A 14,388-nucleotide genomic window follows, 5' to 3' on the forward strand; every position below is an offset into this window, starting at 1 on the left:
ACATACTTGAACATTGTTTCATGCAACAGCAATAATCATCTACATGACTGACAACTTGAATTATTAAAATGCCCTTCATACCTTACTATGCATGGAGTAGAGTACAAATGGAAAAAACATCTTGTTTCACTTTTTAAGGACTTTACAAGGTACTACCAAGAGACAGAAGTATGTTTAGAAGATTTTAATCTATGAGTTATATTTTCTTAATTTGTCCCCACCCTAACAAAGTATAGTGGCTTCTTCCCTAAAGCATAGACTGTAGTGGCCAACAGTGAAATTAGATACTATGAATTTGATCACTTAATAATAATCATCATCATTTAAGTTTGAGCAGGTTAATTTCTTTGTACCTCAGTTTCCTTACCTGTGAAATTTTAACAGTAATATTGATTGAATCATATAAACAGTATTTTTAAAAGTTAAAAAAAAGTTGAATTTTGACATTTTCATATGGCTTAAATATTTATCCTCATAGGTTGTTATGGGGATTAATAAATGTGAGCACTTAGAACAGTGTTAGCACAAACCAGACATTCAATAAATGTCAGCTAATATTATTTCACAAATTCTATCCATTCTTTCAAGGACGAATTCTCATACCATTTACTTCCCATATTGCTTTAATTGTTTGGTTCAATTGTTTGGTTCACAGCATTTACTAAGCCAGTCATGTGCCAATAACTTATGTTATATCCTGTGACAATTATTTTTCTATTATTTAATCATCTTAATATTTCTCTTACAAGTAAAAACTTCCTTAAAAACCAGAAGCATACCAAAAATAGCTTCCATCCTACCCACTCACTGCTTACCATTTGCTTGTGACTGGGCCTAAAGAGAATCATTTCCCCATGTTTAAAGAAATTCTCATGTTTTTGCATTATGTAAGTGTGTGTAAGTTGAGAAGAGAATGAATCAGAATTTTAGCAACAATTGTGCTGAGAATCTGAAAAAGGCTTTACTTTCAGACCATCATCAACTAAATCCCAAAATAACATCTGGTGAGATATACTGGAGTAGTAAGCTTTAATATATTTCTGAAACCCAGAAATTAGCCTCCAAGAATTTATATAAGTATCTAAAATGGAAGATTTTGTGTTTGGCATGAAAAGTAACCTATATTGATATTAAATTAGATTAGAGAAAGAAATATATATATGCTTATCTGCTATCTCTTGAAACATCGTCTTTAAGTGACATTTGTTATTACAGCTATATACATCGTGTTTAATTAGTTTTTATACCACTATTTTAATGTAAACATTTTGGGTTGTTTCTTGTTTTCATGTTATTAAACATAAAACAAACTTTACCATCTTTAAAAACTAATATTTCAGTCATTTCTTTTTGAGCCTTTAAATACTATGAAAAAATTCAAATTATTTTATTATATCTGGTAATACTAGAAGCATACATTATGAAGTTAATATAAACAAATTATATAATTAAAATATGGACTATTTAAAAATATTGTGTGTGTGTGTGTGTGTGAGAGAGAGAGAGAGAGAGAGAGAGAGAGAGAGACAGGGTCTCACTTTGTCACCCAGGCTAGAGTGCAGAGGTGTGATCTTAGCTCACTGCAGCCTCAACCTCCTGGGCTCAAGTGATCCTCCCACCTCAGCCCTACAAAAGCTAGGACTACAGGCATGTGCCACCATGCCCAAGTAAGTTTTTTGTATTTTTTGTAGAGATGGGGTTTGCCATGTTGCCTGGGCTGGTCTCAAACTCTGGAGCTCAAGTGATCCACCGGTCTCAGCCTCGAAAAGTAGGATTACAGGCATGCACCACCTTGCACAGCTAAGTATAGCCATTTTAATGAATCATTATTATTTCAATTTATTTTGTCTGAAGTAATTTCTTACAAGCTATGGAAAGATCATTGTTTTCAAGACTGGGAGAAGGAAATAATGGTATATTTGAATGATGATATTTAATATTAGTTCTTTAATAGGAACAAAGAATCCTGTAATTCCTTTTTGGTGTTTGGTGTTCTATAGTTTCATAGGGAAATTAAATTAAAATTTATTTAAATTTTAATTTTTTACTTCCAACTTTTATTTTAGATTCAGAGGTACATGTGCAAGTCTGTTACCCAGGTAAATTGTGTGTCATGGAGGTTTGGTGTATGGATTATTTCATCACGTGGTAATAAGCATAGTACACGATAGGTAGTTTTTTAATCCTCTCCCTCCTCCCCGGCCCAGCACCGATTAGCCCCAGGTGTCTATTGTTCCCTTCTTTATGTCCATGTGTATTCAATATTTACCTCCTACTTATAAGTGAGAACCTGCAGTATTTGGTTTTCTGCTCCTGCATTAACTTGCTTAGCATACAACTATCTGTGTAATGTTATACAATATTCACTAAACATTTTAACATGTGACATTGTTAATGTCACGTGATAAATTATCTTGTAAATGGCAGCAGAATTTCGCCCCTTTTCCAAAGTGTTTTGGTAGTTTCTACATTCACGGCAGCTCTTGCTATTGACTTTTAGAGAAGACTTGCTATGGTGACCGTGCTGTTCTTTCCATGAGTTCTGGCCTCTTTTTAACTTCTAGGATTGTATTCTTTTGTTTCTATTTCTTTATATAAGATCATTGTTTTCCTTTTCTACTTTTGTCTTCCTGCCTCTGAATTATATAAAAATTCTCTAGTAATTCTTCTGTTTTTCTCTCTCCATTCATACTCTCTAAAAGTAAATCTACTGGTTAGTTTGTAATCTCTATAGCAATGATCAAATCTATGTGAACTCTGACCTGTGAAACACAGATTGATGTTCATAACAAATCACCTATCATTTCCTAAGGTACATACATAACTTCTATCAGTAACTCACTGGACATATCGAGTTTGATGCCTTTCCTCATCTCTCTAATTTAATCTGTCTCTCCAAGCTTCCATTGCATCCTATTATTAATCAGGTTTTTTTCTATATACTCAACCACATCAGACCAATGTGCCTTTTGTTATACAATGTGCAGATTATGCAAAGATCTTTCTAAAAGGAAATCTTATATTATCCTTGAAAATGGTCATATCCTGCACAGTATTTTGTTTGGTTTTCTGTGTCTGGTATCTTCACTTTGCAACCTTTCTGCTGTAGAATATTGTACAAGGCTAGGTTTTTCATCCAGCCTCTTCCTGCAGATCGTTTGTTTGGAGAAAGACTTCTTTTCCTACCGGCTAGGTGAGTTGGCAAGCTGATTTAAGGACTTGCATCTGTAAAATGGGTAAGATAAGAGTAACCCTGTCACAGATGTTTTTGAAGATTAAGTGAACTAGTATATAGGAAACTCTTAGGAACAACTAAATGTTGGCCATTTAATCTCTAAATGCAGGTTTTATTACGTCCTACACTTACTAAAAAACATATATCGATTACTATTGTGCATCACATCATCAGTTAATTTATTTTTCTGCCTGATGTTCTAAGCTTGCTTCCTAACTCCAACCCCGTGTTACCTTCTAATATTTTCTCCTGTTAATCCAGTATTCTGGGCATAGTCTCTCCCTTCTTCTTTCCATCATCACTGCATTTGGTTGCATTTTCACAGGATGTTTCATACTATCCATCAGTCCTTTGACATGGTTACCGCAGTTGTTTGGGACTTGCAAAATTCTATACTTCTTTAAAATCTGAATCAAGTCCTACCTTTTACCTGAAGTTTCTTGAAATACTCAGAGATTCCTCTTTCAAAGTATTACAGCATTTACTTTTCCAATTCAATTCTAGAGTCCTATAGGTCAGTTTTTTTATTATAATATACCTTCCCCTGGTTATAGCTTAAAGTAGTCAAGATTATTTATGTTATTCTCTTAGTCCTGATACAAAAGCACATTTTGATGTCAGAAAACTTACTTTCTCATAGTTAATGATTATGAGTATAAATATTAAAGAATTAACTTAAAATAAATGCTAGCACCTCACACGCTATCCAAAATAATCTACATATACTAGTTTTGTTGCATGACAAAGCAAAAAATTAAATGATCAATACTAATCTATTGACCATTAATTATGTATCAGCAAAAAAATAGTCTAAATTGCTGGGCATTAGAAGATTATTGTGATTTTTAATCTGGAAAACTTTTCCAAATGATGTTAGAGTCTGTATGTTAACACAGACACTGATCTTGTCCTTTTTCTGCAAAAGATCTGGGTGAGAACCCAGTTTATAGAGTAGGAAGGAGGTCTGATCAATGGCCACTCCATGTCACTATTAGTTAAGCCCCATACCTCACTGTCACTGGCCTATATCAAAAATACTGTAAAGAAAACTAAGAATTTCAAGACAGGGGAAACTATTTAATTTATATATCTATTTCAGTTAAATGCATGAGACTGAAGTTCTGCAACATATTAGCAATAAACACAATACAGTCAGCCCTCTGTATTCACGGGTTTCACATCTGCAGAGTCAACCAACCATGGATTAAAAAATATTAAAAATAGTAATAGTATAGCAATAAAAATTTAATAACAATTTAATTCCTGCTGTTTTCCATTGTGCACTATGCTACTATCCCTTTGTCTAGGTCACTACCATCCTAAGCGGGTAAAGAGTTGAAGGCAGCATTCATGTTTTATTTGGCCAGTATTATGTTTAATAAAATGAACATTTATACCTTCAGGCAGGAAACACACACTCTAGTTCATAGTAGTCCCTGTTCTTCATTTTATGTTGTTCTTGGCACCTTAAATTTTGTCTAACCCCTGTATCCAGACTCTTGAAGCCATTTAAATTGGATAACCTTGACTTAGAACTTCAGCAGACCTGCTTCCCTTACTCTTTTCTTCCCTCTATCAATCAGAGCTTCTGATGAGTGAATATGTAGCTAATGGGTGGGAAATGAATTCTAGCTTGTTGTGCAAAGCCCATCTATTCAGTCATTCTGTTTTTTTCACACTAAAGTCAATTTGTTATGTAATGAGATATGTTCTACATATTTCTGAAAATATTTTCTAAGGTCCAAATGTGAAGCTTCATAAATAGGAAATATTTATGAGCTAATGAGATTATTATAGATACTATAAAGAATAGTGGATTATTAAACAGTGTATTATAAGTTTGCCTAACAGTTTAATAAGGATTTCTGTTTCAATATTAAACACATTACACACACACACACAGTTTTACTTTTCTCAGTATTAACTAAAGTGCAACTTCTTTTATAAGTGTGCTTTTACAAAATATCCTCACTTATTTCCTATTCAAAAGCATGCCAGCATGCTCTGTGGGCATAATTTAAAACAATTATTTCTATTAACATGCATACCTGTAGACAGCTTTTAACAAAATATAGGTATTTGTATTTAACAATTGAGTCATGTTTAAAATACATTATGCTTATAACATTTCACATACAGTCTCATCATATAGCGTTCCAGTGGTTCCTAACTACCTTCATATCAAAGATACAAAATTAGCACTTACCATCAAATATAAAGCAGGTAAATAGAAAGCAAAAAAGAGAAGATAGAATGCATCAAAATGACAAGGTGTATCCTTAGAGTACTTGTACCTTTTTAATTGTCTTCTCAATGAGCAAGTCTCCAACTGGCATTAGAATACCTCCAAACACAGCCAGGATGGCACCAGTGACAGCCCCAGCAATGAGCCCACAGTTCCGATCACAGCCCATTTTTCTTGTTCAGGAGATGAATTCGTGTTAAGCACCTGTTTCTTGCAAACTCCTGGATATGATTAAGGTGTTTTCTACAACGTCTGGTTCTATCTTTAGAAAGAGATCATAAAACAGAAGCTTAAATATCAGGACAAAAAGATCAAAGTACAAAGAAAACACCTACTGAAACATCATTTTGCCAGTTACAAATAAACAAATGCTTTTCTTTTTCTTTCCCAAAGTGACAGGAATTCACTTTGTCCACCTCCCTTTTCACTTTGTCACTTGGTCCACCTCCCTTTTCTTGCTTCTATTTGCCTGCCTACCAGTGGCAGAACTAATAATGTCATATTTGAATTTCTTCAAAATCCTCCTTTTTTCTTTCTACCCATGATTAACATATTGAAATCTTACGTAAGGAGAACTCTCACTCTCATCTCTCTTCCCTCAGTTTCAGCAACTTAGTTGCATCCTCACTCTTTATCTGGGTTATCCACCAACCTTCCACACCCTCTGGAATTCTCCTGCAAACTGAATGTGGGTTGACTGATAATGTTCTCCATCTAAATGCTAAGCAAGTATGGGAACAGATGTTTTATTTACTATACCTTATTCACAAATCAACAGCAAGACATGAATTTTACAGGAAATGAACTGATGAGTCTCAGAAAGAATAAATTCTTCTAATCATTTGAAAGCTATCTGTTAAAATGAAAAAGCATGGGTAAATAGAAAATAATAGATTCTCAGAAACTGATACTGGGACACTCTAATATGATTGTAATTATAACAACTGTTAAAAGAAAGTCTAATTTTCATGAATACTTAGTTCAGGCCTGAATTGCTTTTTCTATAAACTGTTTAAAACATGGAATTATTTTAAATAAGTGTATCTTATTTATTCTATTATTAATGACTTTTGGATAGACTACAGGTGTAAAGAATTTGACAAAAATATAAAATGTAGAAGGTGTTTTGTTTCAACAATGGCATTGTTTTCTTACTAACCTCAAATAACTTTTTCCCTACATATTCAACTACAGGATAGTTTATTTCATCATTTGCAATTGATTCATGCTAAGTGTGTTAAAATCAAGTAGTTTATTTTAGTATATATTTGTCAGTCTTATTTTTAGTATCTTCATATACCATGTGGTCATTATATAAAGATTGGAAGAATACAATTTGTGAAATGAGTGGATTCTATTGTAATAATAAGAATTAATTCTAATTAGTATTTGAAAACACATATTAATGGGGTCATTCTGTCATTTATACATAATCAGAATGTGCTTTATGGCTTAGAAAAAATTATTCTCAACTTTGAAATGCTCATAGCGAAAAAATAAACATAAATGCCAACAGAATGAAGGCTACAGTCAAAAAAGGCACATAAGATATTGTTGTCACCGTTGTAAGTGTGTTAATAATTGTGGTTTGTTATGATATCCCTCCACAGCTCTATTGCAACAGATGTACCACTTTTATGATTTTATTATTATTTATTTCCACTTTAATAATTATATACCTTTTCAAAAATATTACTTGTAGATCTAAGAAAATAAAAAAATGACATTTCCCTCAAAAACATAGAAAGAAATTTTGCAATATTTTTTCTTGGCAGTTTTATTATTTATATATATTCCCTTCCTCTTGGAGATTTTCTTCCTACTCCCTTATACATAAGGTACTTTCCAGTATCAACCATAGGATGCAATAAACTTCATCTACATCGAGGTCTTGGTGATTAAGAAGATTGAATAGTTCACTGGTTTCAAGTTGTTTTTTTCTCCAATGTGAAGGGAAGGCATGTAAGTCTAAACAAATGATTTGTTTTTCCTGTGGAATTTTATGTCTTACTGAGCAAGTAGGGCTGGACTTTTATTAATTGTTCAGGGTTGGAGTGGTAACGATAGCTTTCTCTGCCCTTGGAAATCATGTACCATGCTACCTCATAAGGTTTTGTCCATGGCTGTCATAATGCGAGTAATTTAATGCTGGTAATTAGGACTGAATATTGTCAAATAGAATTTCCTTTGCAATGCATAAATGTAAAGCACTTGAAACTTTTCTTGGAACAATTTTTTAAGCAACAATAGTAATTGCTTGTATGCTGTGGACTGGTCATCAGATATAAGATAGCTTATTAAGTACATAATACTTTACTGAATTCCCATGTCATAGACCAACCCCAACTATTTTCTGCAAGTTATACTTAAGGAAGCAATTCAAATATAGGAATCCACACTGGTTCAATTGAGATTAGGGAACAAGATTAAATCAAAGACTGATTCGTCAGTGTCTTGCTAAATGAAAATAGGCAAGCCACTTAATCTCTCTGCACCTCAATTTCCTCATGTGTAAAATGAGATGATAAAATGAGATAAGCAGTTTTTGATTTACACAGCTGAAGCAGTTCTTCAATTCTTACATGGAAGTCCATTATGTAAAAATGACTGATTACACAACAGTGGTTGGAACCCAGAGACTGTTTTTCCTAACTTGGTCTTCCTATTCCCACCTGACACTCTATTCTCACTGTTAGGAAGCTCTAGGAAAACCTCTGTAGAAACCCACAGCTTTATGAGCACATAAAAAAAAAAATGCAGCAGGAAACTCCCAGTGTCATACTCCAGTTTTGTGAATATAGTATGAATCTATTTAAAACATACATAATTCAAAGATTCTCTCTCTAGGAAAGTTATTTTATGTTCCACATAAACTTCACTCAAAATTACTCATTCAATATTAATGTCATTTGCAACTCTGACAAATGTGATACAAAATGATTTAAAAGTATAAATGATATTGCTGTTAGAATAGCTATATGTGCATATATTTGCCCTTCTCCAGATTCTATGCCACAACCTAGTTGTGAATCTATCTGGCCTTTTCCAAAATCATTCTTCTCTAATCAAGTAGTTCCATGCACTACAGAGAAGTTTCTTCAAGGGGTAAAGAGTTCTGACAGTAATCACCGGAGAACCCAGGGAGTAGTGCATGCTTTCCAATGCCTCCCTAAACCTGAAACTAATTATTATGACTTCTATGGACTCTGAGCCCAGATATGTTGAGCAATGGACAGGCCTGGGTACTACCTAGCTCTGCTGTGAACTTGAAACAGAAGTAAGATAGTGTACACATCCCCACTGCTGTAAAGTCACATACACTAGAAAACAGAAGTATCAAGTAATTTATTCTGTTGAATTCTATGGTTAGACAGTTCTGAATCTAGCCTCAGTTTGGATGGCATATAAGCAAAATTACAAGTATTAATCTAACAGAACTTCATCTATGTGCTAATATTTTGAAAAAAGAGCTAGACAGAGAGACAGAAACTGAAATTGTCTACTTGTTCAAATTCTCAACTGATTGATTCCCTCTTATTACTTTAAGTTTATACCTTTTCCCTGAGAATAGGCAAAATACGTGACACTAGTTGGGTTCATTTATGATCACTCAGTGACCTGACAGCATGAGTAATAAAGTATTGTTATTATAATCATACTCTATCCTTAAGTTGCATATGACAAAATTCTAATTAGTTTTATTCACCTGAGGCAAAGGAGAACCAAATGTATTACATAAGACACGCACCAAATACAAAGAGAAAATTCAGGTTAAATACCACACTGCAGTCAACAGCTTTTGCATCCATATTTATCTTCAAAGAAAAAATATAGTTTTTCTCCACCATTCCACCAAATTTAACTGTCTAGAGCATTTAAAATTTGGGTCATGCTTACTCCATTTTTTAAATAACACAACGCCTTATATATTAAAATAGGTAATTAATTTTATTTGCAAATTGTAATTAAATTTTATTTTTTACTGTTATTTGTCCTTTATAAGAAACAGACAAGATATTGATACTATATCTGTAATAATTCACTTCTTGCTTAAAGAACTTAAACTTAGAAAGCCAAGATACAGAAAACCAACTGAGATTTGTGTAAAGAAGGGAAAATAAGAAGACATGTTTTTATAGGCAACTAATTACATGCCTTTCTTGATTCTATAGGTAGCTCAGTTGCCTTCTGTCCAGTTTATAGATTATGAATCCTATTTTTTTTTGTAGACTTCATGAGTGGACTCTATTCCACTGGGTCATCTTTGAAAGAGAGGAAAAATATAACTCTAAAATTTTTTTTTGATTATCAGGTCAACAGTGTTTCTATAATGAACTTTAAAGCAAAATATCCTTCCACTATATCGGGAACTCAGTAGAAACAGAGAATAAGCTTTTTGCAAAACCCGCTAGACTGAGATGTAAGAAGCCTCTTCAGTAAAGAGTTCAGAATATTAGAGCAAATCCCCAGAGAATCTATAATTAATCCCTTGTGTTTGTAAGTTGTGTTCCCTGGGAAATTCCACCCAGAAAAGGCATGGTCCAGAAGTAACATCTGCTGGGATGTAAACTACGAAATTTGAAAAATGTTTTAGATTTCCAGGGTACTTGTACCATAAATAACTGTCAGACCTAAATGACATTTTTTTTTTTTTTTTTTTGAGATGGAGTTTTGCTCTTGTTACCCAGGCTGGAGTGCAATGGCGTGATCTCGGCTCACCGCAACCTCCACCTCCTGGGTTCAGGTAATTCTCCTGCCTCAGCCTCCTGAGTAGATGGGATTACAGGCACGCGCCACCATGCCCAGCTAATTTTTTGTATTTTTAGTAGAGATGGGTTTTCACCATGTTGACCAGGATGGTCTCGATCTCTTGACCTTGTGATCCACCCGCCTCAGCCTCCCAAAGTGCTGTGATTACAGGCGTGAGCCATCGTGCCCAGCCTAAATGACATTTTTTTAACTGATCAGTAGATAGCAAAAATTTCCTTTTTTCTGTGTATAAGCCTTCCTCCCACTTTTTCTTAGGCTAGAAAACCAGACCACACTCTTTTGCATTCTTTTGATAGAGAGTTTTCCTTATCTTAAAAATACAGAATCGGTCCATAAAATCTAGTTTTTGGAGAAGTTGAGGGAATTAATTCAACAGTTTAAGTGAGTATAGAAGTTAGTTTTTAAAATTAAACTCTTTTTTCACATTCTTATCATAACTATGTATGTTTATAAAGACATGGTTCCCTAGACATGAGTAAAAATGTAGATTCAAATTCATGGTAGTATAAATGGGTGCAAATCAGTCATTTAACTATAATTATGTTCATGAACATAAGGCCATTAGGTCAGTCTTTATAAAATCATATTTAAAGATAGAATTCTCCTTTCAAGGTTAATTTTATGGACGATACCAATAAACAAAGATAGTTCAGAGAAGAGCTATTTGGTAAAAGGAAGAAGCAGAAACTGTGCCTCTTCCCTTTTCCAGTCACACTTCACTTGGGTTCTGAGTCATCTCCAAAGAACTCAAGGGCTGCACAAATAATTTTCAAATAACTGGAGTAGAAGATCTCCAACATCTTGTCTTACTGAAGTTATCTCATGTCCATTTCCATCCTATCAAATATATAAAGGCAAAAAGTACAATGGAAAAAATCTTTGTAGACATCTGTAAGGTAAAATAATTATATACTTCTCAAATATTGCATTTTGAAACTTGTTTTGATGGTAGTCTTAAAAAATTAATGCAATAAATACATTGGACTTTACATATTATACTTGGGATCCTTCTAGACACAAGTCCCATCTTTTAAATACTTATGAGCCGGGCGCGGTGGCTCACGCCTGTAATCCCAGCACTTTGGGAGGCCGAGCGGGTGGATCACGAGGTCAAGAGATCGAGACCATCCTGGTCAACATGGTGAAAACCCTTCCCTACTAAAAATACAAAAAATTAGCTGGGCATGGTGGCGCGTGCTTGTAATCCTAGCTACTCAGGAGGCTGAGGCAGGAGAATTGCCTGAACCCAGGAGGCAGAGGTTGTGGTGAGCCGAGATCGCACCATTGCACTCCAGCCTGGTTAACAAGAGCAAAACTCCGTCTCAAAAAAAAAAAAATACTTATGAACCAGGGATTAGTACAGGTTTGAAATTATTCTCTTAAGTTCATACTGACTTAAAGAGTATTATCTAGAAACATTCTTAATTTTTGAAGCTCACACAATAATGCTAATGTCTTTTTTCCATACCCAAATTCTACTATAAACAGAAAGAAACTATAAGATTTGTAATGACTAAAATTCTGGGCCTTGAAGTCAAGAAATGTAGATTCAGTTCTGGGTGTATTGAAGTTTGTCTGTAATACAGTTTTCTCTAAAATGAATTTATTTACATCAAATTAAGGTTACAAGTATTAAATGAAGTAAAACAATGTATAAATATTTCTATTGTAGATAGATGTTATTTTGAAATATTATTATAGTGTCATTTCAAACCATAACAGTAAAATACGATTTCATATTGGACAAGAATTTTTAAAATCTAAGAAATGTGTATAGTTTATAAAACTAGAAGTGATTATTTGCAAAACAGTTAAATTCTAGTGAAATGTGATCACATATGTATGAAAATAAAATGTGCAAATCGAAAGACAGCTACTACTTTAGAACAATGCTACTTGAAACTTTAGCCACATCTTTGGACACTGAACAAAAACATCTTGTGATTAGATTTGAAGATAGTTACAGAATTATCTTAAACTTTCTATTGCAGGAAATACACACACATACAGGTTTCAAATGTATTGAAATAAACAAGGTAAAAAAAAATTCCTAAAAAAAATAGGGTGGCAACTGTAACTTCCGAGGTAAATTTCAAATTCAGTACACTCTGTTCAAGTACCTCAATTGTAATTAATACTCCCCTCAGGCTAACCCATTATCTGATGGTTCTCTATTTGGTATTGTTCAGATTCAATAATGAGCCTGATAAATTAAAAGATTTTTTCTTTCTTTCTTATCTCTCTCATAAATTCCAAAGGACCACTGGACTTTCTATATAACAAACATTTTTAAATATTTCATTTTAGTTTCCTTGTGAACCAATATTTAGAGCAACATTTTCTTAGTTTCAAACACATTACTGACTTAAAACCACAGAAGAAAAGACTAAAAAGTACATGCAAATCTTTACAAAACGGATTTCAATATGCTACTTGATGATTCCAGAAACTGAGATGTATTCTAGGGAATTTATGCCATTTACAGTTATTCATAATTTTAGTTAATATAATTGAAGCTTTTAGTTAATTCTTCCCAATTATATTACTTCAAGTTGGTACCATCATCTAAGAAAATAATTCAGTAATATTTGTAATAAGCTTTCTGAATTGAAAAAAGGACATTAATTTTGATTTATTTTATTCTACTAATTTACATTAATTAAATTTCAGATTATTTAAAAGTAATATACTTTGCTATTTCTAGTAACAATATCTTTGTTCATTACAGAAAAGCACTTAAAAATCACATATCCAAAATACACATTGCATTTGATCATCTAGAGCAAGTCAGGTACACAAAAAGCTATGTAATTCAGATAGAAAATTAAATAAGCTAATGACTCTGCAAAGCAATACAGAGTTAACAATTGCATATTAGAGAATATGTTGACATAAGAGCTGTAAGTCATTTATAATATCTAATCTCATTATATTGGTTGACATTATAATGATCTTCATCATTTAAATTAAACATCATGTATAAATTGCCTAAGTATAAAATGAGAGTTTTATAATAATCCAAATGGAATTGCAAATCACTTTAAATATTAACTTATAGATACAATGTGAAATGCCATTGGACATGGTTTTAATACTTTTTAAGCATAAAATAAAGATTGATAACTTGAAAATAATGCAAACCTGATTTCTAGTGACTAAGAAAACAGTTACTACCTTTTATCCTTTCTTTGTTATATAACTTATTTACACAGTAGTTTACACAGTTTTAGTTATTTACACAGTTATTTACACAGTAGTGTCATCTCCCATCATCTGGGTGATGGGAAAATCCCTTGATCTTTTTTAAACAAGTATCATACGACTTACCTTTAAAATGGCTAAGAAGGAGTTTTCAATCAAATGCTCCAACATTTGAACAGACAATTCTTAATAGAATCAAATGGTATTCTGCATAAAGGTTCTACACTGCAGTCCTCATTACATAAATGTGTGAGAGTTTAAATATGCAACCACACCTCCCTCCCAAAAAGGAAAAAAAAAAAATCCACTCTACAATGTCAGATCCCAGTGTGTGGTTTATTGCCAGAGGAATTGAAAGAAAAAAAAAAAAATCCCTCACATAGCACATTACTGATATGGCTAAGGGTCTATTTTTATGTTCTGATGAAGACCCATTACCTATATCTGAGATATTCGACAGTACTTTTTTTGGCCATTTTCCCATCCAAATAAGTCAGAGGCCAGAGAAACAAAAGGAACTGACTTGCTGAGCCTCCCCTAACATATCCCCAGATGCTGAACTGAGACAGGGGGCGGAAACAGTAAGCTGGGAAGAATAATCATATTCTCACTTCCCTGTCTTGACTGAGCTTGCAAAACTTATTTCATTAAGGTTAAATTAAGTGTACTTTTTATACAGCATAATTCTGAAATACTTTGAGCCTAATAATTTGGAAAACAACTGGAGACTGTCGATCAGCAAAGATGATTAACTGACTTTAAAAAAGGAAATGGCCTATTGTTCTAGCTAGAAGTTCTTAACTATTTATCATTTTCTGTTAGTTTTACAAAAATTTCATGAGCACAGCACAGTACTTCTACAAAACATAAATTCCTTAAATTTCTGCAACTGAAATATGTCTATTTAAGTAGAATTACTACTGAGGATAATCTTTTA

At 33.1% G+C, this 14,388-nt stretch overlaps 1 protein-coding gene across 16 annotated transcripts in view; it reads right to left on the bottom strand.

The window, feature by feature from the left end:
* Window positions 1–14,388, bottom strand: part of CD36 (CD36 molecule (CD36 blood group)) — a 126,899-nt gene that overhangs the window by 25,909 nt on the left and 86,602 nt on the right. For 5 of the 16 annotated variants that reach the window (XM_035253984.3, XM_009002563.5, XM_078342999.1 and 2 more), the window contains 2 exons: window positions 6,240–6,333; window positions 5,530–5,742 (listed from right to left, as the gene is read on the bottom strand). In XM_035253984.3, coding sequence (XP_035109875.3) covers window positions 5,530–5,649 — 120 coding nt within the window. In that variant the 5' untranslated portion in view covers window positions 5,650–5,742; window positions 6,240–6,333. Of the gene's footprint in view, window positions 1–5,529; window positions 5,743–6,239; window positions 6,334–13,577; window positions 13,688–14,388 lie in introns of those variants that run through there. The other 11 variants (XM_078343004.1, XM_078343005.1, XM_078343002.1 and 8 more) reach the window with 6 other exon arrangements.

This window comes from Callithrix jacchus, chromosome 11, assembly GCF_049354715.1.
Source record: "Callithrix jacchus isolate 240 chromosome 11, calJac240_pri, whole genome shotgun sequence".
Taxonomy (NCBI): Eukaryota; Metazoa; Chordata; class Mammalia; order Primates; family Cebidae; genus Callithrix; species Callithrix jacchus.